General features: G+C 48.7%; 1 protein-coding gene across 1 annotated transcript in view; it reads left to right on the forward strand.

Moving 5' to 3' along the window:
- Nucleotides 1–2,205: 2,205 nt before the first annotated feature.
- The window catches only part of COL15A1 (collagen type XV alpha 1 chain), a 105,474-nt gene continuing 83,682 nt past the window's right edge, over nucleotides 2,206–23,997 (forward strand). The window contains exons 1-2 of the mRNA XM_055427133.2: nucleotides 2,206–2,680; nucleotides 2,765–2,850. Of these exons, the coding sequence (XP_055283108.2) occupies nucleotides 2,670–2,680; nucleotides 2,765–2,850 (97 nt within the window). The 5' untranslated portion in view covers nucleotides 2,206–2,669. The remainder of the gene's footprint in view (nucleotides 2,681–2,764; nucleotides 2,851–23,997) is intronic.

Consider the following 23,997-nt stretch of genomic DNA (forward strand, 5'->3'; position numbering starts at 1 on the left):
ATTACGGGTGGATTCTTTGCCAACTGAGCCATCAGGGAAGCCAGGGATGGTGGGGACCATGGCAAACTGGAGAAACTGGCCTTGACTGAAGGTAGCAGCCCCTTTCAATGCAAATCAATCACTGGCACAAGGAACACAAGTCCTATGTTACCAGGTTTTCCAAAAATTTAAAAAGAAGCCAGAAATCTGGATTTTAACATAAACCAACTAATTATCAAATGTATTGCTAACTAATTTAATTTGGAGATTGACACCAAGCACCTGAACAATACTTATCTATGGGCTAAACTGAGCCACCAGTTCACAGCCTTCAGTTTTAAGTGTTAAACAGAACAATAGAACTATTATATAATCATAGTTGATGTGGCTCTTTCAAAGCAATATAGAATTATAGTTCTAAGAAAGTCAATTACATTCCCAGTCAATATGGTACTTTATAAAACAATAAAACATATAGAACCAAGAAGGCAAATTCCTTATGGTTAGTAAATCATAATAAAATGATATGTCCAGCACATCGTGACTGCAAGTGGGAAAGAATTCATATTCACAGAGTATATGAAGAGAGTAAGAAAGAAGCCTGACCGTGTTGTTAGGATGCACTGGATCTGGTGTATTAGTTTCACGGGGGGCCATCCTAGCTCTAGAGCTCCCTTGGCTGTTTTACTGCTCCCTCCTGCTTGCACCCGCAGACCCCCAGTCTGGGTTAACTTTACTACTCTCTTGAAGCTTCTCCCGCCTTCTCTAGGCCATGCTGAATTTTCTTTGTTTTGAAGACTGTGTGCATTAACCCCAGCCCTGACCCCTCACATCTGTACCGCACTTTACGAGGGACATGCAGCACTGCTGCATGCATGTGACCTCACTGAGACTCAGTCACGCACTCACGGCAAGATCATCACATCCATTTTATAGATGATGAAATAAAAAGTCAGGTAAGGACAGGATCTGCCCAGTGTGGGCCAGAACTGGACGAGAATCCAGGCTCCTAACTCCAGGCTTGAGCTCCCTTTGGAGCCCTTACTGCCTGTGCGGGTATTAACCCCTTCATGCCTGAGTTCTCCATAACTCCAGTGTGATTTTGCTCTCGAGGGTGGGGGAATGGGTCTAATCTTGTTACAGACACGTAGCATGACAGAGTGGTGAAGAGCACAGGTGTTGGCCAATGTCATGCACTAGCTTGGGCACTTTTTAGACCTCAGCTTCCTCATCTATGAAATGAGGATCACTGAAGTACCACCTATCCAGGACCGTTGTGAGTAAAGCATTTAGCACAGGGCCTGGGACACAGTCAGCACTCAATGCATGTTAGCTACTATGTCCACCACCATCCCATCTCTGCAGGGCCAACTCGTATTACTGTCTCACTTGGCAGGTGGTGACTTGTCATCTAGAAATGAAAACCAGGAAGTGACCACAGAGCCACAGCCCAGTGTGGCTACTTGGTGCATGAGGGAGAGAGGACCCTGCGCCTGCCTGGCTTCAGAACTGTCCAAGTTTCAGCTGATCTCAGCTGCGCCTCCTCTCCCCCAAATATCTTACACTACTGGGCCTGGTGGTAATCATAATAAAGAGCCACCATTTGAGGGTTTAGCCAGTGCCAGGCCCCGTGCTATGCTCAGTGCATGTGGAACAGTCTACCCTCTGCTCCTCTTTCCCCTGTGAACTCTCCTGATAGCTTTTGGAGACAGACTGGTTCATCTTTCCCGTCATCACAGTGCCTGGAGTAGTATCTCACTTAAAAATTGCGTTGCTTCCCCTGTTTATTGGCATCTCCTATGGCCAGGTACTATTTTAGACCGAGAACAAACAGATGTAAATTCTTGCTCTCCCGGAGCTTATGTTCTGGTGGTAGGAGATGGTGGTGCAGGCAAGGCACAAAGAGAAGCTTGGAATATTAGATATATTTACGTTTTTTTAATTAGGATTCTCTTTATTGCATTTATTTATATGTATCACTTATTCCCCCCCAACCCCCACCAAATGGGCCATTCCTGGGCGTTCAAGGGGGTTGCGAGTCAGGGGTGCAGGGTAGGGTCCAATCCAGCTGTGTGACCTTGGGACATTCCCTGCATCCCTCTGAGCCTCCAGGTTCTTCGTTGTCATTTAGGGAAATCACAGCGATTCCTGCCTCCCTTGGCTAGTGAGAAGATTCCATTGGCCTGTGAAAAGGGAGTGTTTTGTCGGCCGGGCAGCCCGGACACCGACAGACTAGAGGGCGGGAGGGAGCTGCCCGCTGACCCAGACGAGCGCGGGCGCGGGGCTTTTCTTGGTCCCCCAAGGCCGCCCGGGTGGAAGCTGCGGCTGGGGGGCGCGCATCCGTCGAGGGGGAAAGGGGCGTGGGCAGGCGGTAGTTGCAGCCAGGAGTCCCGGGGCTTGAGTGCGCCGCTGCGGCACTGCCCGAGGTGGGGCGCGGCACTGCCCGAGGTGGGGCGCGGCGCGGCGCGCGCGGGAGCGCCGGGTGCGGCGGGGTCGGGTTTCAGAGCGCGGGTGACTCAGGACGCGGGCCGTGCTGGGATCCTGCCCGCCGCTGCCGCTGCTTCTGCCGCTGCCCCTGCCCAGCGCCGCCTTTGTTCCAGGCAGGAAGGACGAGCGGCCCGCGCGCAAAGTCCGTTGCCGTCTGCGGAGCTCGGCTGCCCGGTGCCCTCGGGGGCTCGCCGAACTGCGGGATGGCGCCCAGGTATGCCTCGCTACCAGCCCCCCGGCCCCTACCGCCCGCCCCTACCGCCCGCCTCACCTTTTCTCCCTCGACCACTTCTTGCAGGAGGGACGCACAGTGCTGGCGCCTGCTTTTGCTGCTTTCCACCTCCGCGCTTCTCCCCGGTGTCACTCGGACCCGCGCCGCAACAGGTAAGCAGCCCGGCCGGAGCGCTGCACCGGCAACCTCCGCGCCCCAGAATAGTTGGTCTTGGCGGCTGGAGCGGCTGCGGTGCGCGCCTCATTCCTGGACATAAAAGGGAGTCCTCGCCGCTCGGGGCGCACTGGCGGTTCGGCTGCGGCTTCCCCAGGCGGTGCAGGGGGTTCGAGGGGGTGAAAAAGAGTCTCCGGGCGGCCGAAGCGGGTGGAGCAGTATCCTGGAACCCGAGGAGTCTGAGCTAGGGGCAGCCCTTTCAATCTTGGGCATAGAGGGACTTTGGAAGCCCAGTAACAGTGCCAGCGGTCTCCGCTGGAATAGTTCGCTCCAGCTCACCCCGCGCCCGCGCTCAGGTGGTGCGTGCTGGTTGGCTCGTTGCAAGGGCAGATGTGAGGACCCGTCTGGACACAGGTGCGGAGGCAGACCGCCGCCACCTGGCGCTTTGCCGCGCAAGAAATAACGGGACCGAATTGCTCTGATAGCTAACTTAGCCCTGAGTTACCTGGAGAGCCCCATCCATCGTGGGCAGTGACTCTCTGGATGACTGGGAACCAGGGGATCTGGTACCTTCTGTTCCTTGGTCTCTCTTTCCCCACCAGGACCCGGGCGGTTGTATGACAAGTAAGAACCTGAGTTAAAATAGTTTTGACCTAAGGTGTGTGCCTGGGTTAGGTGCCACTGGACAATGACTCTCACTGCTCTGTGCCTCACTGTCCACCTCTGAAAAGGAGAATACTTACTTAGACCACCTTTCCTCCTAGGGATGCTGTGAAGATTAAAAGAGATATTAGAAATAATATGCTTTCCACACCATGGCACAGAGTAAGTGATGGAAACTACAAGTTGATCCTTGCAGTAGCTGTGTTGGAAAGCATTGCAGGCATTTTTACAGCAGAGGATACTCAGGGTGAGACAGACTTTAGAAACTGTTCTGTGCAAAAGGCAGGGCTTGGGCCCAAGTCCCTAGGCTTTCCTTCCCTGTTCAGCCCTTTCTCCATGCAGTTTTGCAGGAGAACTGCTGCTCTCCAAATAGTAGTCTCTGACTGCTTTTGGATTTAGGAGATTAGTACACAGTCTCAACAGGATAAGTGTGCAGTGTGCAGGGAGACTGTGGTGGGAGAGACAACCTCTAACCCTGGAAAGAAGCTGAGAACCGCCTCGCTGGCTGTGTTTAACTCTCTGTGTGCCAGAGGAAAGCTGGGACAACCCAGACTGTGTCTCCTTGGGAGCAAGACTCAAAGGCCATGACAGCTTTTCCTGCCAGAGCGTCCAGCCTGGCATTTCTTATAGATCAAAGGGCAGCTGGAGCACAGTTTTGGCTTCTCAGCACTGTGGCCCATGTCAGAACGTTGTACTGTGATATAGGGTACTGCCAACTCAGTGGAGGAGGGCATCTTAAGATTCTGTGGTCTTTTGTGAACTTTGCTGTAACCCCATCCCCCAAATGGAGAGGGTTCTAGAAAAAGAAGTGTTTCTTTCTCCTCCTGCATTTGTAGGCTGGCTCCCTCAATGCCAGGTCAGGGCTGTTTTTCTAACACAGAGGAAGTCCTGTAAATATCCATAATGTGGAAAGGGACTGCCAGGAAGCCCTCAGGAGATGAAAAGGGCCTGGAGAGGGCCATTTGCAATTGATGGGTAATTGATGAATATTCGGTGTCCCTCTGGGATTCCAGAGAGACTCTTCCTAGATGTGGAATAGCCTCTGCAAGTCACATTTTGCATGAAGTTTATTGAGGCTAATGCTTGTAAACCACTTCATAGGTGTGTATGATATGTTCATACTTCATTCACCCAGTCCTCACAATCACTGCAGGAGCTGGGTACTGGGACTGTGCTCAGATGAGGAAACAAGGTCCAAAGTCCCAAGGCTTCTCAGCTCCCGGGGGTTTCCTGGCCCACCCTGTTTAAAGAGACCCTTGTCAATGGGACCCTTGTCCCCCACATCGACCTTTTGTGTCTGATTTCTTTCACTCAGCATGTTTTTGAGGTTCATTGATGTTGTAGCATGTATTAGTACTTCATTTTTTTATGACTGAATAATGTTCCATTGTATGGATATAGTGCAGTTTGTTTATCCATTCTTCCACTGATGGAGCCATTTGTGTTGTTTCAGCCTTTTGGCTGTTATGATTAGTGGTTTTGCGACATTTGGTACAAGGACTTGAGTGCTTGTTTTCAATTATTTTGGTTGTATACCCAACAGTGAAATTGCTGGGTTATATCATAATTCCAAGCTTAAATTTTAGCAAACTCTTAAACTATTGTCCATAGTAGCTGAACCATTTCAGATTCCCACCAGCAGTGTGCAAGCGTTCCAATTTTTCGTATCCTTTCCAACACTTGTTATTTTCTGCTTTTTAGGTTACAGCCATCTTAGTGGTAGCATTCTGTGGTTTTCATTTGCATTTCCCTAATGACTAATGATGTTGAGCATCTCTTCATGTGTTTCTTGGCCATTTGTGGGTCTTTTCTGGGAGAAACTCTGATTACTAATCAGGGCAGGTTTAGGATTTCCCGCTAATCCTCTCACTCTTGCTGGTGGCCAGCTGATGTGCTTTCCTGAGTGAGAGACAAGGGGATAAGAGTCACACCTAGGATTTTACGTCACTGGCCTCCTGGCTTACCTGTGCTCTAGCCTGTAATGAGTTCCTGTTGTCCACATACCGTTAGAAGTTGTGAGGAATATGAATGATTGTAGTATTTTAATTTCTGGCTAAATTTTTGGTTTTCTCTAAAGTTGGGAATGCCTATGGTGGCATAAGGTCCTGCTTATATGTTTTACAGCAGATTGAAAACTGTTTTACAGCGGATGAGAGTCCCTTATACTGCAAGGAGATCCAACCAGTCCATTCTAAAGGAGATCAATCCTGGATGTTCATTGGAGGGACTGATGCTAAAGCTGAAACTCCAATACTTTGGCCACCTCATGCGACGAGTTGACTCACTGGAAAAGACTCTGATGCTGGGAAAGGTTGGGGGCGGGAGGAGAAGGGGACGACGGAGAATGAGATGGCTGGATGGCATCACCGACTCTGTGGACATGAGTTTGAGTGTACTCCGGGAGTTGGTGATGGACAGGGAGGCCTGGCGTGCTGTGATTCATGGGGTCGCGGAGAGTCGGACACGACTGAGCGACTGAACTGAACTGAACTGAACTGAGGCTGAAAACCCCCAGCACACTGAACCACGCATAGCTCCCCATGTATATTTGGGATTTTGTAGTTCCCTTGACTGTGCACAAGATGTGAATGAATCTCCCTGTCCAGAGTACATTTCCTCACCCTGTTTCTCTTTAGGGTCTAATTCTACCTCCCAGCTTAAACAGCATCTCTTCCAGGGAGCCTTCCCTAGGTCTCCCCAGCTGATCTTTCTCATCACTAAGCCACCACAGCCCTTCATCTATCTTTCCAGCACCAGCCACTGTCTCACCCTGTGCTGAGAATGTATTTATTTCACACTTTTTTTCTATGAGGACACCTTGAGGTTGTGGATCATGCCTGATTCATCCAGAGTTGGCCACTTGGACTTTGGCCATTTCATCACTGTGATAAATAGTGCTCTTGGGAACATCTTCAGACTTTGTTTTCTTTGGGGATTATTTCCTTTAACTAGATTTCCTCAAACAGATGTGCCCATCAAATAACAGACTAGTTGGATAGTTCTTAATATATATGTAGATGGGTCTTTCTGAGATACAAATTAAATCATGTTGCTCCTTAGTTTAATTGCTCTTGCTGGGTTCTCCGTGCACCCAGGATGGAGTAATACTTCTTGCCTCCAAGTCCCCCTCGTGTCCCACCTCTGTGTCTTTGCATGGGCCAGTCCCTTTTTGAGAATGCCTTTCCCCTTGTTCACCTAGCACCCCCTCATTCATCCTTTAGGATTCCTCTCTGGGAAGCCTTCCTGTTCTACCAGGCATGTTGAGTGTCTGTCCTCTGGGCTAACACTATATATCACCACCTCTCAGTCACAGGGCTGGACCATGACCACTGATTACTCATCTGCCCCCCCTCCTAGACAGGGAGTTCTGTGAGCCAGGGACTGGGCCTTGCCCAGATTCTGAATCCCAGAACCTATCATTGGGCCTGGCACAGAGTAGGTGCTCAATGACTCAAAAAGGGAAGGAATGGGCAGGTCCAGCCTGTGGTCTAGGGAGAAGGCACCCATTTACTATTCCTCTACTGTGTCTAAGTCCTCCCCGATTTTCCACGGCTCTGCCAACAGTGGAGTGGCCATGGCTGAGTAATCAGGGCACGTTATAGGGCTTTTAGTTTTATTTAATGACTTTAATAACTAGTTAGGCTGGAATTTACCCTAACGTTACTTTGCTCTTTATCTTTTTTCCATTACATCTATTTGTGTAAACAGTTTATTTTCTAGCTTATCCCACTCATACCTGAAAGCCTCTATTGTGTCAAAAGCTGTGCATTTATCTTTCTCTGCTAGCTTAATATATGAGCTTATTTTCAAGTTTTCCTTGAATGTCCACAGCTTGATCCATTTAAAATGGACCATTGATTAAATAGATTCCATAGAGTGTATTCTGAGGTTAGTTCTTTTCCAAACTGGAAAAGATTTCCTGAAATACTAATTAAAATGTAAACTATTTTTCCATCATAGCATTGCTTCTGGTTATCTTATAAAATTTTCCTTTTCATGATAGAATTTTTTTGTGTAATCTTTATACTATTCTTATGCATATGTGTTATTTTTTTAAAAGTTTCACGTGGTCCTGATAATTATTGTTTTGTAATATGTCTTAAAATCTGGTAAGGGAAGTTACCCCTTCCTCCTTCACTAAGTCATAAATCCCTAGCATAGACTGATTTATCACATAATTTTCTCATGAAATGATTGGATACTGGGAGTGTTGTAGTGGTGGTGGGTGGGTGAGGGTTATAAAAAATGAGGTAATCTTACAATAAGATTCAATTTAAGACCTTAATATGCGGTAAGGAGAACAGATAAGCAACTAAGACTTCAAAGGCAGAGGAGCAGTTTGTGGGGCCTGAGTTATTGCTTTTGATATAGAGCGCAGTTTGCTGAGATGGGTCAGAGGTGTTGGGAGGAGCCCAGTTTGCTCACTGATCTCCTCTTCCTCTCCTTTTCAAGAGAAAAAAAAAGGATAGGGTTAGAGCAGAACCTGGAGAAGGCCCAGATCTCTTTCTGGGCAAGATCTAACGAGGCAACACATGAGGCTTAGGTCACCTAGTGAGTACAACCCACTCCTTACCTCCAATCAGAATCAACTCAACTCAGCCCAACCTAATCTCAGTGTAATCCATCCCAACCCAACTTTATCCAGTCCAATTCATCTCACACTTGTTAATGCCTTGTTACATGGATGACTTAAAGAACTGGACAGGGCAGAAAATTGTTCTGAGGGCCTTCATATCTCTCTTGAGTGAGCAGGACCCTTGATTTCAGGTGTTGGGGAGTCCTTTTCCAGTTTGGAGAGCTTGGCTAGAATCTGGCCTGCAGAAAGCAGTGCTGCCTAGGTCTTTCCAGGAGTCACCCCTCCTGTCACTGAATGCCTCAGATAGGGCCCAGCTTAAAAGCCCGCTTCACCACTGGGAGTTCTTTGCAAGTAATCTCCTCCCAAAGTAAATGTCTGCTGAGGTCCTCAAAACTGTCAGCTCTGTTCTGTGTTCTAGCTACTACTATAGATTTCTGTCTTTCTCCTGTATTTCCTGGCTGCCTGCCCTCTGTAAGGCCCACTGGGGTGGGTGGCGAGGTGAGTAAAGAGCCACATGGGACCCTGTGCCTGTCCTGGAGGGACTCATAATCTAGTAGTAGAGACTGAGGTGCAGCAGCTGGCTTGAATGCTGTGGAGCTTGTCCTGAGTGTCCTAGTGTGGATGCAAGCAAGCCTCTGCACCACTAAAGTGGGGGTGTCCATTTACACCAGAAGATGGGGGAGGTGGAGGGAGGTGAGCAAGCTGTGAAAGAAGAGATTTGTATTTTTCATTAATATTAAAATGTTTTGATAATAAAAATAATAGTCACGGTACAAATCTAGGTTGAAAAAAAAGGAGTTTTAAAAGGTCACATGTTATCTCATGACTCAGAGATAAGCTCTGCTAACATTTGTGGACTGTTTTTCAAGTTTATTTTCCTTGCTTAAATATGCACATGTTATAACATGAATAGGTCATTCTGTACATTGTATTTTGTTGCTTGATATTTTTTCCCTTAACTATTATCTAGACACTTCCTCTGGAACATTGAATTTTCTTCCCTAAATCCTTTGTAATTGACATAGTATTTCATTATGTGGATTTCCTGTAATTAACCTAGGCCTCTTTTAATCCTTTAGGCTGTTTCCAGTGTTCTTTCCATAAACACTATTGTGATAACCCTATTCTTCTTTTTTTTTTAATTTTATTTATTTTTTATATTAATTTTTATTTATTTATTTTGGCTGCACTGGGTCATCATTGCTGCGTAGGCTTCTCTCTAGTTGTGGACAGTGGGGCTACTCTCTAGATGCAGTGCTCGGACTTCTCATTGCAGTGGCTTCTCTTGTTGCAGAACACAAGCTCTAGACGCACAGGTTTCAGTAGTTGGGTTTCCTGGACTCTAGAGCACAAACTCAATAGCTGTGGCATACGGAATTAGTTGCTCCGCAGCATGTGGGATTTTCCTGGACTAGAGTTTGAACCTGTGTCTCCTGCATTGGCAGGCAGATTCTTTACCACTGAGCCATCAGGGAAGCCCAGTGATGACACTATCCTTGTATCTTTGTATTTGACATTTTCTGTAATTATTTCTTAGCACAAACTCCTAAAACTGTTGGGTCTGGTGCTTGTCCAATTTTTTCAAAGTCTTTCATTGTGTGTTTTTTTTTTTGAAAGGTGTAGTAATTTATATTCCCTGCAACGGTGTAAGAGAATACCTGCCTAACTTACTTCACTGTTGTCCACTGCTGCTGTTTTTCTCACTGAAAGGAGAAAATGGCAACAAGGCAATGGGACAGTGCCCAGCATCACTGCTCCAAATTGTCCTTAGTTGAATGGTGTTGGGGATTTCCTCCTCCTCCCTACTGTTTGTTCATCAGTTTGGCATGGGCCTTGTGGGAGGGCTAGAGGAGAAGAGGGTTATTCAGGAAATTAGAATGCAGGAGCTCAGGTCACAAGGACTTTGGTGGTTCTCAACCCTGGCTGTACCTTAGACCCTGATGCCCAGTCCTCCCCACGTCCAGGGTTCTTAATTTTCCTGGGGTCTGGTCTTCTGCAGGTTTTTAAAGTTCTTGGTGTGATTCTAAAGTGAGGCCAGAGTTGAGAACAAGCAGTGCAGTCCAGTGACTTCCTTTCAAAGCTGACAGTCCTGAGTCCTAGAAAGGAAAGGTCTTACCCGTGATTGTAACACAAATGAAAGGCCGAGTTGCCACTGGACCCCAGAGGAGCTGTGGGCGCCCACACCCTGGGTTCAGATCTCAGCTCTGCTACTCCCTGTTGAGTGCCCTCTCTTGTCCTTATTTTCCTTGTCTGTCAATTGAGACAATAATTCCTACTATCAGGAGTAATGAGGGAAGCTTGGGGCCTGTAATTGGTATAGTTCAGTGCCTCTTTCCTTCCGGCTCCCACATCTCCGTGAGTCCCTGGAGGGCAGGAACCCTACATTATTTATCCATGTTTCCTCAGCGTCTGACATGGCACCAAATGGACACAATGAGCATTTGAACACATTTATGAAAGGATCATTCAAAGCCTGGGACTGTGGCGATCTGAGTGAAAACCAGCATTAGGAACCCTGGACCATAGCAGAGTCTATGTGAACCTCCAGCTCTGCTGGAAGACCACCCACAGCCATCCACTGTGATGAGGGTGCTGCTGCTGCTGCTGCTGGTGGAGGGGCCAAAGCAGAGCGGTAGCAGGGGCTGTGTGTAACAGATTCGTCAGGGATGGAGTACATTCCATGAAAGAAAATTGAAGGGATGCTTTTCCAGTCCTAAAAAGTTATAACCGTTACATTCTGTAAAACAGAGAGTCCAAAAGCGGGTGACAAACGCAACCTAAATCCATGCAGTTTCAACAGTGCCACACACTGTTGGGTCAGCCAGCTGCTTCTCCCCTTTCAGCTGTGCAGCCTTAGTGCTAGCTTGTCCTGTCTTTGTTTTAGGCAAGCGTGTCTCCTGGCCTCCATTCTCTCCACCTCTCCCCTGTATTGCAGCCATAGGAGTCTTCTAGCTTCTTTCCACTTAGGTGTGACCCACCAACCAGCAGTATCAGCATCACCTGGGGACTTTGTTGAGCTGCAGACTCTCCAGTCCCGCTCACAGACCCACTGTATTAGAATCCACATTTTAACAGGATCTTAACCTTTGAGCATCAGTGTAAAACCAGCTCTTAACTATGTTACCCCCTGCTTTAGAACCTTTTGTCATCTTCCCAAGCTAACCAGCTGTGATAGGCAAAGTACTGGCCCTCCAAATATGTCCACGTCTTAATTCCCAGAAACTGTGGATATATTAGGGTACCAGACAAAGGGGAATAGAGTGCATATGGAGTTAATGTTGATAATCATCTAACCTTCAAAAAAGGAGAGGACCCTGGGTTACTCAGGTGGGCCCAGTGTCATCACAAGTGTCCTTGGAAGTGGAAGAGGGAGGTGATGTGAGAAGGACTTGACCTTCAGCAAATCAGTTGTATTTGCTGATGTTGAAGATGGAGGAAGGGTCCATGAGCCAAGGAATACATGTAGCCTCTAGAACCTAGAAAAATCAAAAGAAAAAAAAAAAGACTTTTTTCTTTAAAGCTTCCAGAAAGGAGCATGATCTGCTTAATTTTGATCTAAGATCTGTGTTGGACTTCTGACCTACAAAACAGGAAGGTATTGGTCAATTCCATAACATTGTATGGAAAAATCCAAACAAACTTTTGAACCCAATAATACATTTATGTTGATTTAAGTCACGTAACTTGCAGTAACTTGTTACAGCAGCCATAGAAAATGATTTTAACTCCCCTTAGCATGGCATTTGAGACCCTCTGTAGTCCTTGCAGTATGCTGTTTTAGCCGCATCTCCTGGAGTGTCCCTCCTCATAGCCTTATCTCAAACTGCACAGTCCCCAGGGTGGCTGGAATGTTGGGAGGCAACCTGAGAGTCTGGACTAACGTTATTCTCCCTTGTACCTCCAGCACCTAGCCCCATGCCTGGCTCTGGCAGGTACTTGGTCAATGCTTGTTAAATGAATAACCCAGTGGAAACCTGCTGTATTCTTTCAGATCGCCACCAGCCACATAGGGTCCCTAGTAGGCTGGAGGCAGATATGGCAACAGAGGGGCTCTGCTTCGATGTTCCCCTGTTCTTTTGTTTTGGGCAAATTGTTGGCTCTCTATGAGCCTCAGTTTCCATATCCTGGAAATAAAGGAGTTGGACCAGATGAACCCTAAATGCACTATTAGCTGGAACTTTCTAGGATATCTGAGTTTATTTTGCCCAAACTTTGCGGCGGCTGTGGGAGGTGATTCAACTCAGCAGCTCTCAGTCTGGTTCCCACCCTTCACTGACATCCTTTTCCATGGGTCAGGGTACAGAACTGTGCCCAATGGCTGTGTGTATTTGGTACAAAACGGCGACCACAGATTTTTCGCCTTTCCTCTCGAGTTAAAATGTCAAATTACTCACTCTCTCACAGGACGAAAAAGGGAGGGAAAAAGAAACCATTTCTCACTGCAGAGTTTTTCCATGTGACACATTTTCTAATTTTATTTCAGGTTTAACTGGCTAGAGTAGGTGGTGCCATTTCAGCGTCTCCCCCTCCCCTTTTAGAATATGAGCTTCCAGTCGAAGAAGTGGAATAGTTTTGCTTGTTTAACATTTGTAAGTGTGGGCTGCTATCAAACTGCAGCTGAATGTCCTCATTTTCTCTGCTGGAGAAAGTGCCTTTAGGTGCATAGCACTAAGCTAATAGTAGGATTCCTGGGGTCTGGACCCTCTGTGGGGAGCTTGACCAAGTCACTTCCACTCTTGGACTCAGACACTTAATCTGCAAAGAGAGGGAAAGGCTGGGTCACTACAGAGAGTGCATGGCCCATTGGAAGAACTGTTTGGTGGGCCCTGTTTCTAAGAGTAATTTTGTTTGAAACTTTCCTGGAATCATGTGCACCTAAGTTTATATTTGCCATCAGCTTTGTCATCTCTGCATTGTCGCTAGAAGTGCATGGAATGACTGAGAAGTTTTCAGTGCCTGGGAAGAGTGTTGTGACTTTGTTTCAGAGAAATTGATTCTGCCCCTGCCAGGTCGGTTTCATCCAATCTTATCCTTTCATTCCTTCACCCCACTGGGTTTAGGCCTGTGTCATGCTCAGTAAGGGACTGTCACAGCAGCTGCCTGTCCTGGCCAATAAGACCCCCATCTGTCTGACCTCTAGTGCATTTTCTCACTGCAACCTGAGTGGCAGGTGCCATCATGTCACATCCCATTAGAACCCTTCCCTGCTTTCCATTCAGTTCAGTCACTCAGTCGTGTCTGACTCTCCGCGACCCCATGAATCACAGCACGCCAGGCCTCCCTGTCCATCACCAACTCCCGGAGTTCACTCAAACTCATGTCCACAGAGTCAGTGATGCCATCCAGCCATCTCTTTCCATGACAGCACCTGAAATTCTACCCCAAAGCTCTTAGTAGAGTGCCTGGAACACCGTGAACCCTCAGTGAACGGTAATGGCCATGGTGATGAGGTTCAAACTCAGTGCTAACTGGTGAGTTAAACTAACTGACGATCCCTAAACCTTCCTGTAGCCTCTTTCAGAATAGCTTGTACCTGGTTTCTTCCATCAAAATCACTTGTAAGTCCATCTCTCTAAGGACTGGGAGAGCCAGGAAAATGCCATTCATCTTTGGAGTTCAGAGTCATTGACCTTGCAGTGGAGGGAGATAAACAGCCATAATCCGATGTGGGAAAAATGAGATATAGTTAAGCATGGACTTTGCAAGTATGGTTGAGTGAGTTGGATAGATATAATGCCAAAATTTCATGATAGAAATGGTCATCCTGCCTATCACAGCCTGGTAGGTTTTTTAGTCACTCATTTGTTCCCTCACATTTATTTAATAAATATTTATTATCTGCTTACTGTGTGCAAGGCAGTGTGGTACATCCTGGGTATAAAATGATGAACAACGTAGGCATGGGTCCCCACCTTGTGGAGCCTAGACTCTAATGAGGGACATAAACACTAAACAAAGGGTTGTACAAAAAGCACTAAATACCTGTGAAGAGTAAAAAGAAGTGTGGAGAAGTAGGGAGCTATGAGAGGCTTCCCAGGTGGCTCTAGTGGTAAAGAACTCGCCTGCCAATGCAGGTTAGACATAAGAGATGCGGGTTCAATCCCTGGGTCAGAAAGATCCCCTGGAGGAGGGCATGGGAGCTTTCCAACCCACTCCAGTATTCTTGCCTGGAGAATCCCTTGTTCAGAGGAGCCTGGCAGTCTGCAGTCCATGGGGTTGCAAAGAGTCGGACACGACTGAAGCAACTTAGCACACACGTACAGAGGGAATTGTGAGAGCACATTCATGGCTGCTCTGATCTGTACCGTGGTGTCAGGAAACGCTCACCAAGTCACGACAATTAAGATTAAGATCTGAGGTGTGACTAGATTTAGCCAGGAAAGGGGTGGGGCTGGTGGATTAAAAGCGAAGGAGAATGTTCTAGGTAGAACTGAATGAGAAGAAGATGGAAGCAGCCTCCTGGTGTGTGGCCTGAGCAGTTAACTCTCCAAGCCTAGTCAGGGAGGGAGGCTGGGATGGGACAGGACAGGGTGGGACGGGATGGGGCTGGAGTGTGTATGTCGGGGGGCGGTCTCCAGTCTCCAGCATGAAAGCAGAACTTCTGTACAGTGGCTGCTTTCCTGACCCTGGCTCTGGGCGAGCTTCTGGGCTTCTGCCATGCCTGAGTCCTGCCCAGTGCTCACAGCCCTGGGTGCTCCTTCCTGCCCGGCTCTTGCCTCTACTTACCCAAGAGCTAATGGCTTCAGCGAGGGGCACAGGGTCTCCACCTTTGTGTTGCCCAAGAGACATGTTTGTGAGGGACTTGCAGTAAAATGATAGGGAAGCAGGAGTGAATGAGAGCCCAGAGCAGAGTCTCTGGCCCCACCTCGGCCACCCAGAGCCTCCTAGGCCAACCCAACTGCCCAGCTGAGAGGTCGGGAAGGTCACGGGGAAAGGATTCTAAGAATTGCCCTCTGCAGTTAGTCTACAGTTAGTCTTGGCTCTGAAAAGCTTCTTCCTGTCTGAAATGAAGGGTTGGCCCCGCCCTGAGGCTCATCCAGATATTATCTCTTCTGATTTCTCTCTCTGGATGTCTGTGTTCAGAATGTGTATCCACAAGCGCAATACAGAATTCTCTTGCCAGGGAATGGAGAGGTCTCGGGAATAACTCGGGTGGGAAGTTTTAGATGTTTTCACTTGGGGACCAAGTCCTTTAGAGACGGCAGCAGAAGAGTGATGCATTGCCCATTTCTGTCCTGGCCGCCCCTTTGCAGACCTGCTTCTCAAACAGGGTGTGCTCATGGTCCCTGGCTGTGTGACAGTGACGTGCAGAGCCACGTTGTTTATTGCCGCATCCATTTGACCCGGCGGTTGGTAACTTGGGGAGTCCAGTGACAACTGGGAAGTAATTTAGAACATTTTTCTACTAAACAGCCCACAGTTATTATGGAGTGGAGTGCAAAACTTAAGTGCTTTTAGCAATAAAGCAGGAGACTGATTAAATTTCCAAGCTCTGAATGGGGTTGGGGCAGGGGGTGGGAGGGGTAGCTCATTGGGTAGACCCAGGCCCCACGGTATAGGGTCCCCTCTCTCTGCTGGTAGGATGCTTTAGTGGAGATAATGTTATATATAAATTTGAGATCCCCAACTGGTGGGAGGCTTGGCATTATTGTAGTGGCTGCCAGAATCCATTCTTGTACAAACATTTCCTCCATCGATAGTTACCTAATGCACTTGTGTGTGGAAAAGACTATGGATGTATTTTTAGCTATTGATAAGATGGAAGTCACTATTCTCCATAGCTCTTGTACTAGAACTTTCAACTCCACGAGGGAAGAAACTTGTCTGTCACTGTTGGATCCCCAGTGCTTAGAACAGAGCTACCATACAGTAGGTGCTCAATAAGTGCTAGTTGAATGAACAGATGTATGTGTGTTGGTGGCTATAAAAAGCTTCCCTCTCTCAGTCAGGAATTACCTTTCCAGGAATAAGTGTGTGGGGAGCATGAGCATGGGAAGGTTGGGTGGAATGTGAAAAATGCTGTTCATGCATATGCATGCAGGAGCCTGGCCAGTCCCACTCAAGTTCAAGGTTTCTAAGAATCCTTTTGAAGGCAGCCTCCTACCCAGTGTGGTCTGGGCCCATAGCAGCTCCTTGTGGGAGAAGGCACAGATCACCATTCATGCGCCTAGGGTAGCCGGGGATCCTAAGCTCCCTTCTTGGGATCCTTGTGTCCCTCAAACACCTAGCTCCTACCAAAACCCACTGGGGACCTTGAGGACCCAGAAAATGCTGGACTTTCAGGGTCCTCTATCTGGCTCTCCTAATTACAGAGAGGTGGGTGGAGGCTCAGAGAGAACAAGGGACATAATGAGAGTTGCACAGTTCAGATACAAGGAGCTGGACGCAGAGCTGCGTCTTCTGATGTCCTGGTGGCTGGCATCTCACCACCCTCAAAGTCCCAGGTTTTGCTGCTGTTTCACCATAGACACGTTGTCCCATCCTCCTCAGGGATGTGGAAGGAAAGATGGGGACAGGACTTCGCACATGCTAAGGGTCTCTTCTGTGCCTGGCAGCCTATGGTTACAGCTAAGCCTTGGAAACATCATGTGCACGTGCTTAGTCCCTCAGTCATGTCCTACTCTTTGCGACCCCACGGACTGTAGCCCACCAGGCTCCTCTGTCCAGGGAATTCTCCAGGCAAGAATACGGGAGTGTGTTGCCATTCCCTTCTGTGGGGGATCTTCCTAACCTAGGAATTGAACCTGGGTCTCCTGCATTGCGGGCAGATACTTTACCACCTGAGCCACCAGGGAAGCCCTTGGAAACATTAGATGGATTTCACATCCCAGTTCTTCCATGTATCAGCGGAGTGACTTGGGAAGATGGCTCAGAAGGAAGGCTGGTTCCCTCATCTGGACAGGGGGTAGTGAAGGTCCTGCCTCCCGGGCTGTGCGAGGCACTCGGCGTAGAGCCCGAGATGGCACAGCCTTGGTGGGTGAGGGCGCTCCCTGAAACCATGAACCTCACCCTGTACATATAACAGCATCGCTGGGGAGCTCTTAAGACATAGTGAAGCCTGAGCCTCACCCCCAGAGATCCTGACTGGGGTGGAGCTGGGTATCAGTCTTCTAAAGCCCTCAAGTGGTTCTTCCAAAGCCCAGCTAGGAGCTCAGTGCTAGAGCATACATGCTGTGAGGGCAGGGGACACGTCTGTCCTGTTCACTCGTAAATCTTCCACAGTAGCAGTGCCAGGCATGTGGTGGTTGGTGCTTGAGAATATTTGTGATGAATGAACAAACAGATGACCAAGGCAAGCTTCCCTCTCTCAATTTACACTTACCTTTTCAGGAATAAGTATGTAGGCTCGTGAGTTCCGCATCTGACATTACCCTGTACCATCACCCTGAGAACTGGCAGTGTCATCTCTATGTCCAGATAATGAAACTAAAGCTCAGAGGAGTAAACGAACTGGCCCAAGGTCACCAGCTAGTAAGTGATGAGTTCTCTCTGGAATGGAATTTCATGTCTTTCCCTGCATCTGCTGGGCAAGGCTCAAGGCTCAAACTCCTGGGGTCCTCTGCTCAAGGTCACCCTCAGTTTCGGGTCTCCAGTTAGGGGCATCTCCTGGGTACCCAGCTTGGAAGGGCTCATTCCCTCTCCCGTTACTCCAGAAGTGCACAGGCTCTTCTTCCAGCTAACATTTGGAGGCCATCAAGCTGTACTTTCATCTAGATTGAACAAGAGTCAGCCTGTTTCAAAATATGACTTCAGGGTCACCATCTGTTCTGGCTGTTCCCTTAAACTCCAGTCCCATTTCAGAGCCAAACAGGGTTCCAGCAGCATGCAGAGAGCACTTCTCGGCACAGTGGAGCAGAAGAACCTGTATAAAGCAGCGGTGTGCTTGATAACAGCTGTAGGACTAGGTTCTTATGTCATTCATTTCCCCCTACTCAGTGGCATCAGGTCATTATATGTGTGGACCACAAACCACCCCCACCACCACTATGCATCCATTCCCATATTGGGCACCTACTGTGTACCATGCACTTCCCCATGCCTCACCTTCTTAGGGAAATGGGTGAGAGTAGCCTGGATGGTGGGAACATGATATGCTGGGCAAGTCACATTGTCAGTCTGGGCCTCAGTCTTCTCATCTAGGGGACACTGGACTGAAGTCCTTCCCAGCTCTGGAAGTCACCCCAACTCTCCAGGCCTCTATCAGCCTAGTCAGTGTAGGCAAGATTGCACAGTGCCTGCTGATGCCATGAGCTCATTCTGCTGGCTTCCTCCCTGCTCTGGCTAAATTCACACAAGCTCATCTGTGGACGCCCTGGGCCATTCCCAGGGCAGCTTGATTTTGCCCAGGGCATAGCATGCCAAGTGTTGAGAGGCTGCAGGAAAGTATGTCTCCTGCTGTTGCCAAAAGACCGCCTTCACTCCGCATTCCAAATCACCCAATCCACCCTCTCCTTGGCAAGGGAAAGGAAGGGGCCCGACTGCCGGGGGCAGCAGCTCGAGGTGAAGTGGCGATGCCTCCTAAAATGGGCAGCGGCAGCCTTCCTCAGAAACCTTGCAAGGCACCCCATAGCCTGCAGCATAAATTTTAGTCTCCTCAGCTTGACATTCAAGGCCCTCCCTAATCTGTTTCCAATCTCCCAAGTGAAAAAGTGATTAAGAGTAGAAAGAGCTGGGAAGGACCTCAGATGACCCACACGTGGGCTGCAACCGCCCCATTCCAGCTCTGTGGTCTTGATCTCCTTCAGCCTTGATCTGCTCATCTGCAAAATGGGAGAGTAATAGTCCCCACCTTATCAAATTGTCCTGAGAGTGAATAACCTGATATTGGCTTTACACTTCTGAATCTGGCTTTGTAATTCTCTCCTTGCTGCTCTAATGGTGGAGGTTACCTGAGCGTCCTATTGCCCCCATCCTCCAGGACCACTCACGAACCCCTCAGTTTCCTAACTCCATGGGTTTGCCTGTGCTCTGCTTGTTCCACTGTGTTCACCTATGCAGAGTCCTCCAGTTCAGCCACCTGTATCAGGGCTCTGTGTGTTGATGTCTTGCCCCCTTTTCTAGGCTGAGAGCTATTCGGAACCAGAGTCTGAGTTTTCGTGATCTCTCAAAGTCCAGCCAGGCCCGAGTCCAGAGTGGGTGGCCACTGGGTACTGGAACCCTCGACTGGGACCAGGATAGAGGGAAAGACAGGGAGGTCTGCTCCTGCCTTCCCTTCCAAGATCCATCCTCCCTTTGTGGCTGCCTTCTCTCAGGGCGGCACAATGTAAATTCTGACTAAATTGCATGTGGTTAGCAACTCTGTAGATTTTATGGACCATGTGGTATCTACCATGGGAAAACAACTCAAATACCTAAGGACATGCCTCACTTAGAGACTTAGAAAGCTCCAGAATTACTCTTGCAAGCTCCTCCCATCCCAGTGATGCCCCTCCCACCTTAGTACCTTATATCAAGAGGCTGCGGTGGGGGGAGAGTAGGACATGGCAGCGAGGAGCGGGAGTCTTACCTTTCTTCCAGGACCACGAGAGCTGGCCTGTCCCATCCCATCTTGCCCAGTGGCCCCAGCTCATGCCCTAGCCCCCAGGTGGCAAGGAGCAGCCTCCCTGAGGTCTCCAGCCAAACCTCAAGAACCTTACGGTATATAACGAGAAGGGGAAGCATATGTGGTTCACAGTCCCTACCCAGACGCTTGTTTCAGAGAGGGAGGAGGTGGAGGCAGCTGGAATTCAGTCTGAAGTCTAAGAGGCCAGTGTGTTTTAGAGCGGCACTCCCAGCTCAGTCGGTGGGTGAGAGCCAAGGCAGGCATTTTTCAGAAGACTGGTCATTCTGTGCCCTCCTGCTTAAGGGTCAGCCAAAAGGATGGAAAATCGCAACACTCAGGAAAGTTAACATCAGGCCTCTGTGTGGCTATTAAGATTACATTATGTTTCAACAGTGGGATCAGCTGAGAGCTAGACTATTAAGTGCATATTGAACTAAATGGTGCTGGTCGGATGACTGCGACAACAGCTGGTGTTCATTAGAGTTCTTTGTAATTGACGACAAAGACTATTGATTTTATCTGTTGATGAAAATAAATGTGATATGGCAAGACAGATATATGGTCACTCTGGTCCAGAATCCGTCAAGCTCCGTTATTCACTCACATGCGCGTTATTCATTCATTCATTCCTCCATCGATGCTCAATTCTTGCCTAACTCAGGCAAGCCCTGTGCTTGAAGGGTGGGGGTGAAGTTGGGAGATACAAACATGAAACAGATGATGCCTGCTCGCCCAAGGGCCCACAGACTGGTGGGAAACATAGGCAAATAAACAGATAATAACAGAGTATTGAGGAATTGGACCTTCCTGGGAAATTTACCAAGGGAGGGTTTCTTGGCAAGATTGGGTGATTCATTTGTAGGCATTTAGGAAAAGTCAGCCCCAGGCCCGCCTTCCCGTGTGGCTGGAGAGGAGTTCCCTGGAGTCTTCAGGCCCCTTAAGCCCTGGGCAGGGCAAGGGGACAATGCGGGGGCAAGGGAAATAGTTGTTGCTACCCCTCCTGGAAGGCGTGGGCTCTTGCTTGGGACAGGCTTTCTCTAGGGGAGCAGCCCCCTTGGAGTCACAAGTTTCCTCTTGGCTTCAGAACCCTTGCTGACATGCCCAGTTCCCCTGGGCTGACCTCCCAAGCCTCTCTGCATCCTCAGACCACCAGCCTCCTTCCCCCAGCTGGGTTCACTTGGCTGCCTCTCCCTGTTAGTTAGTGGGATCTAGTCACTCAGGGGACTCAGCCTCCCATCAGCCTGTCTGGGAAGCAGCCCATTCACTGTGGCTGTGCTGTGATCCGAGGGAAGCCCCGTCTCAGCTGGGGCCCTGCCTAGCCCCGTGCCTGGGTCTCCGCCCCTACAGTGGACTTCTCTGCTGCTGGCTGCCTGCTCGTGTCTCCTGCTCCATGATTCCCCCACTGCTGGCCTCTGTGCAGGTCACAGGCCTCCAGCTTCTGCTCAGCAGCACAGTGTAGGGCAGTGGGTCTCAAACTTGAGTGTGTATTGTATCATTACCTGGGGGGCTGGGTAAAACACAGGGCGCTGCTGCCCTCTTCCCTGCACAAGGTCTGATTCAGTAGGTCTGGAGAAGAGCCAGAGCATTTGAATCTCTAGTAAGTTCCCAGGTGAGGCTGATGCTGCTGGTCCGGGAACCGCATTTTGAGACTCGTCGTTGTGGTTAAGCAGGTGGGATATGGCACATGGACCCAAGGTGGGTCCTCGTCTTATCTCTGTCACTTACTAGCTGTGTGACTTCCTCCCTCTGCATCTCGGTCTCTTCATGAAGAATATCCGGTAGTAACACCTTCCTCACTGACTCAGTCCAGGCGCTGCACTCAGAATAAGATTGGGCATACAGTTCAGTCGCTCAGTCGTGTCCGACTCTTTGCGACCCCATGGACTGCAGCATGCCAGGCTTCCCTGTCCATTACCAACTCCCAGAGCTTGCTCAAACTCATATCCATTGAGTAAGTTATGCCATCCAACCATCTCATCCTCTGTCGTCCCCTTCTCCTCCTGCCTTCAATCTTTCCCAGCATCAGGGTCTTTTCTAATGAGTCAGTTCTTTGAATCAGGTGGCCAAAGTATTGGAGTTTCAGCTTCAGCATCAGTCCTTCCAGTGAATATCCAGGACCGATTTCCTTTAGGATACTTGGCACACAGTAAGTAGTCAATGAATGCTTTAGGTTCCTTGTCCGCTGTAACAAACTACCACAAACTGGTAACATTCTAGAGGCAAGAAGTCCAAAATCAAGGTATCAGTAGGGCTGCACTGCCTGTGGAGGCTCTGGAGGAGAATCTTTCTTTGCCTCTTCCAGCCGTGAGGGCTGTCCACAATCCTTGACTGCATCACTGTATCACTCCAGTCTCTGCCTCTGTCTTCTGTCAGATCTCTCCTTTGTCTTATAAGGACATGGGTTATTGGATTTAAGGTCCACTTGGGTAATCCAGGATCATCTCTTCTTCTCGGGATCCTTAATTATATCTTCAAAAGACCTTTATTCCAAATAAAGCCACATTCACAGGTTCCAGGTAGCTGGCATTTTAGAGGCCATCATTTAGGTCCTCTGCAGTGAACACGGGCAATTATTATTATTGTTTAGTTACTGTTTCTTCCAGCTGCTGCAGTTAGCCTGCCTTGGGGCCAGCAGGGGATTGAGTGGGAATGCTATACCGATTTCTAAGTTGCAGCTCCCCTTGGTCAGCCCCATTTTATTCACGCCATCTCCAGGCTGGGGCAGGAGATTCTGTTTTTGAAGTTGCATTGGCCACATTACAGCATTTCAGCATGTTCAGATTTCACGAATCTGAGAAAAATAGCAGTCTCCTCCCCCAGACACCAGTTTAGAGTCCTCTGCCCATTTTAGTTGTTCCTCATACCTGAGCAGGCTAAAATTAACAAAGCATTTTCTCATGCAGACCCACATTTGACCCTCACTGCAACTAAGCTGAAGGAAATCATATCCCCCCATATTGCAAGTGAGAAAACTGAGACCCAGAGAGAAAATCGCACAAACCTACCTTTCCTGGCAATTATAGACTATAGTTCAACAGGGAGAGAAGAAGGCTAATATCATTGACGATGACTGCAGTAGCAACGCCCACTGTGCTGTGCAGAACGTATCCTTTGCTAGGCCCTCTGCTTAGTATTTTATGTCTATTTCTCAAAACTCTCTGCTGAAGCAGATGGCATTACTCCTGTGTTATGGGTGTAGACTCCAAGGCTCAGAGAGATGAAGTGCCATGTCCAAAGATGCACAGCTTTTAAATGATGAGCTGGGACTTGAAGCCAGAGCCGGCTGACTGGACTGCTTGGAGGTCCTTTTCCAGTTTGAAAGATAAGTTAGAGCAGCCAAGATTAGAAGTGGCTCTCCAGGTCCCTCCCTAGATCTGCTCAGAAGCTGAAGCTCGTGAGAGACTGTCTCTCTCTGGTGCTGCGTGCTGATGCTCAGAGCGGTGGGGCAGGGCAGCAGGGCAATGGGAATGGAGAGGCAGATGGACCCAAGGTCACTGAGGGCTGGGACAGTCGGGGTGTGCTCCCTGGAGTGGGCCCCCCTTGGCTTGAAGTGACATTCCTGGGCAGCAGAGGGAGACTCAACTCCTCGCCTCAGGCAGATGGGAGTTTGGAATCGCGAGTTCTGGGACCTGATAACTGTGTGCCCTTGGGCAAGTTATGGAGCTTCTGTGTGCCTCTGTTACCTCATCTGTTGACTGAGAGCAGTGAGAGTCGAGTTGTTGTAGAGAGCTAGGTAAGGGGAACTGTGAATCAGCACCAGTTGGGGTGCTGGTTCCCAGGCCCTGCCTGGACCAACTGAATCAACATCTCTGGGGGTGGGCCTCTGGCATCAGCATTTTCAAAAAATCTCCCCAGTGATTCTGTGCAGCCAGGGTTGAGAACCACTGCTCTGCAGCTAAAGTACATGGCACCCAGGACACAGTAAGGGCTCAGTACACATGGTCCGTCATTATTCGTCCCTCATACAGTCATGAGATTAACATTTATTGGGGTCCTACCTGTGCCAGGCTCTACCAGGTGCCCGTATCACCTGCAGCGCATACTTCTTGCTCAACCGTTTCTAGCACTCATTCCAAGAGCTTTAGTTAATTGGGTTCAATGCTGTATGAAGACATGGTCCACATCTAATATTCTAAAAAGAAAGTTTTACTGACAAGGGGGAGAATCTGGAAAATGTGCCCACATCAGAGAAACAGAAACCCTGTGTGTAGGAAGAGCAGTCAAAGATCTCCAGCCCTTTACAAAGGCAACTGGAGAAGGAGTGGGCTGCAAACTTGCTGTGGGTCCCCTGGTGAATACCTGCCCCTACAGTGCCCTCACTTCAACATCTATAATGTGGAAAGGTTTCTATTGGGTATCTCTGTA

This window comes from Moschus berezovskii, chromosome 7, assembly GCF_049115385.1.
Source record: "Moschus berezovskii isolate FMDL1 chromosome 7, NW_MosBer_1.0, whole genome shotgun sequence".
Classification (NCBI taxonomy): Eukaryota; Metazoa; Chordata; class Mammalia; order Artiodactyla; family Moschidae; genus Moschus; species Moschus berezovskii.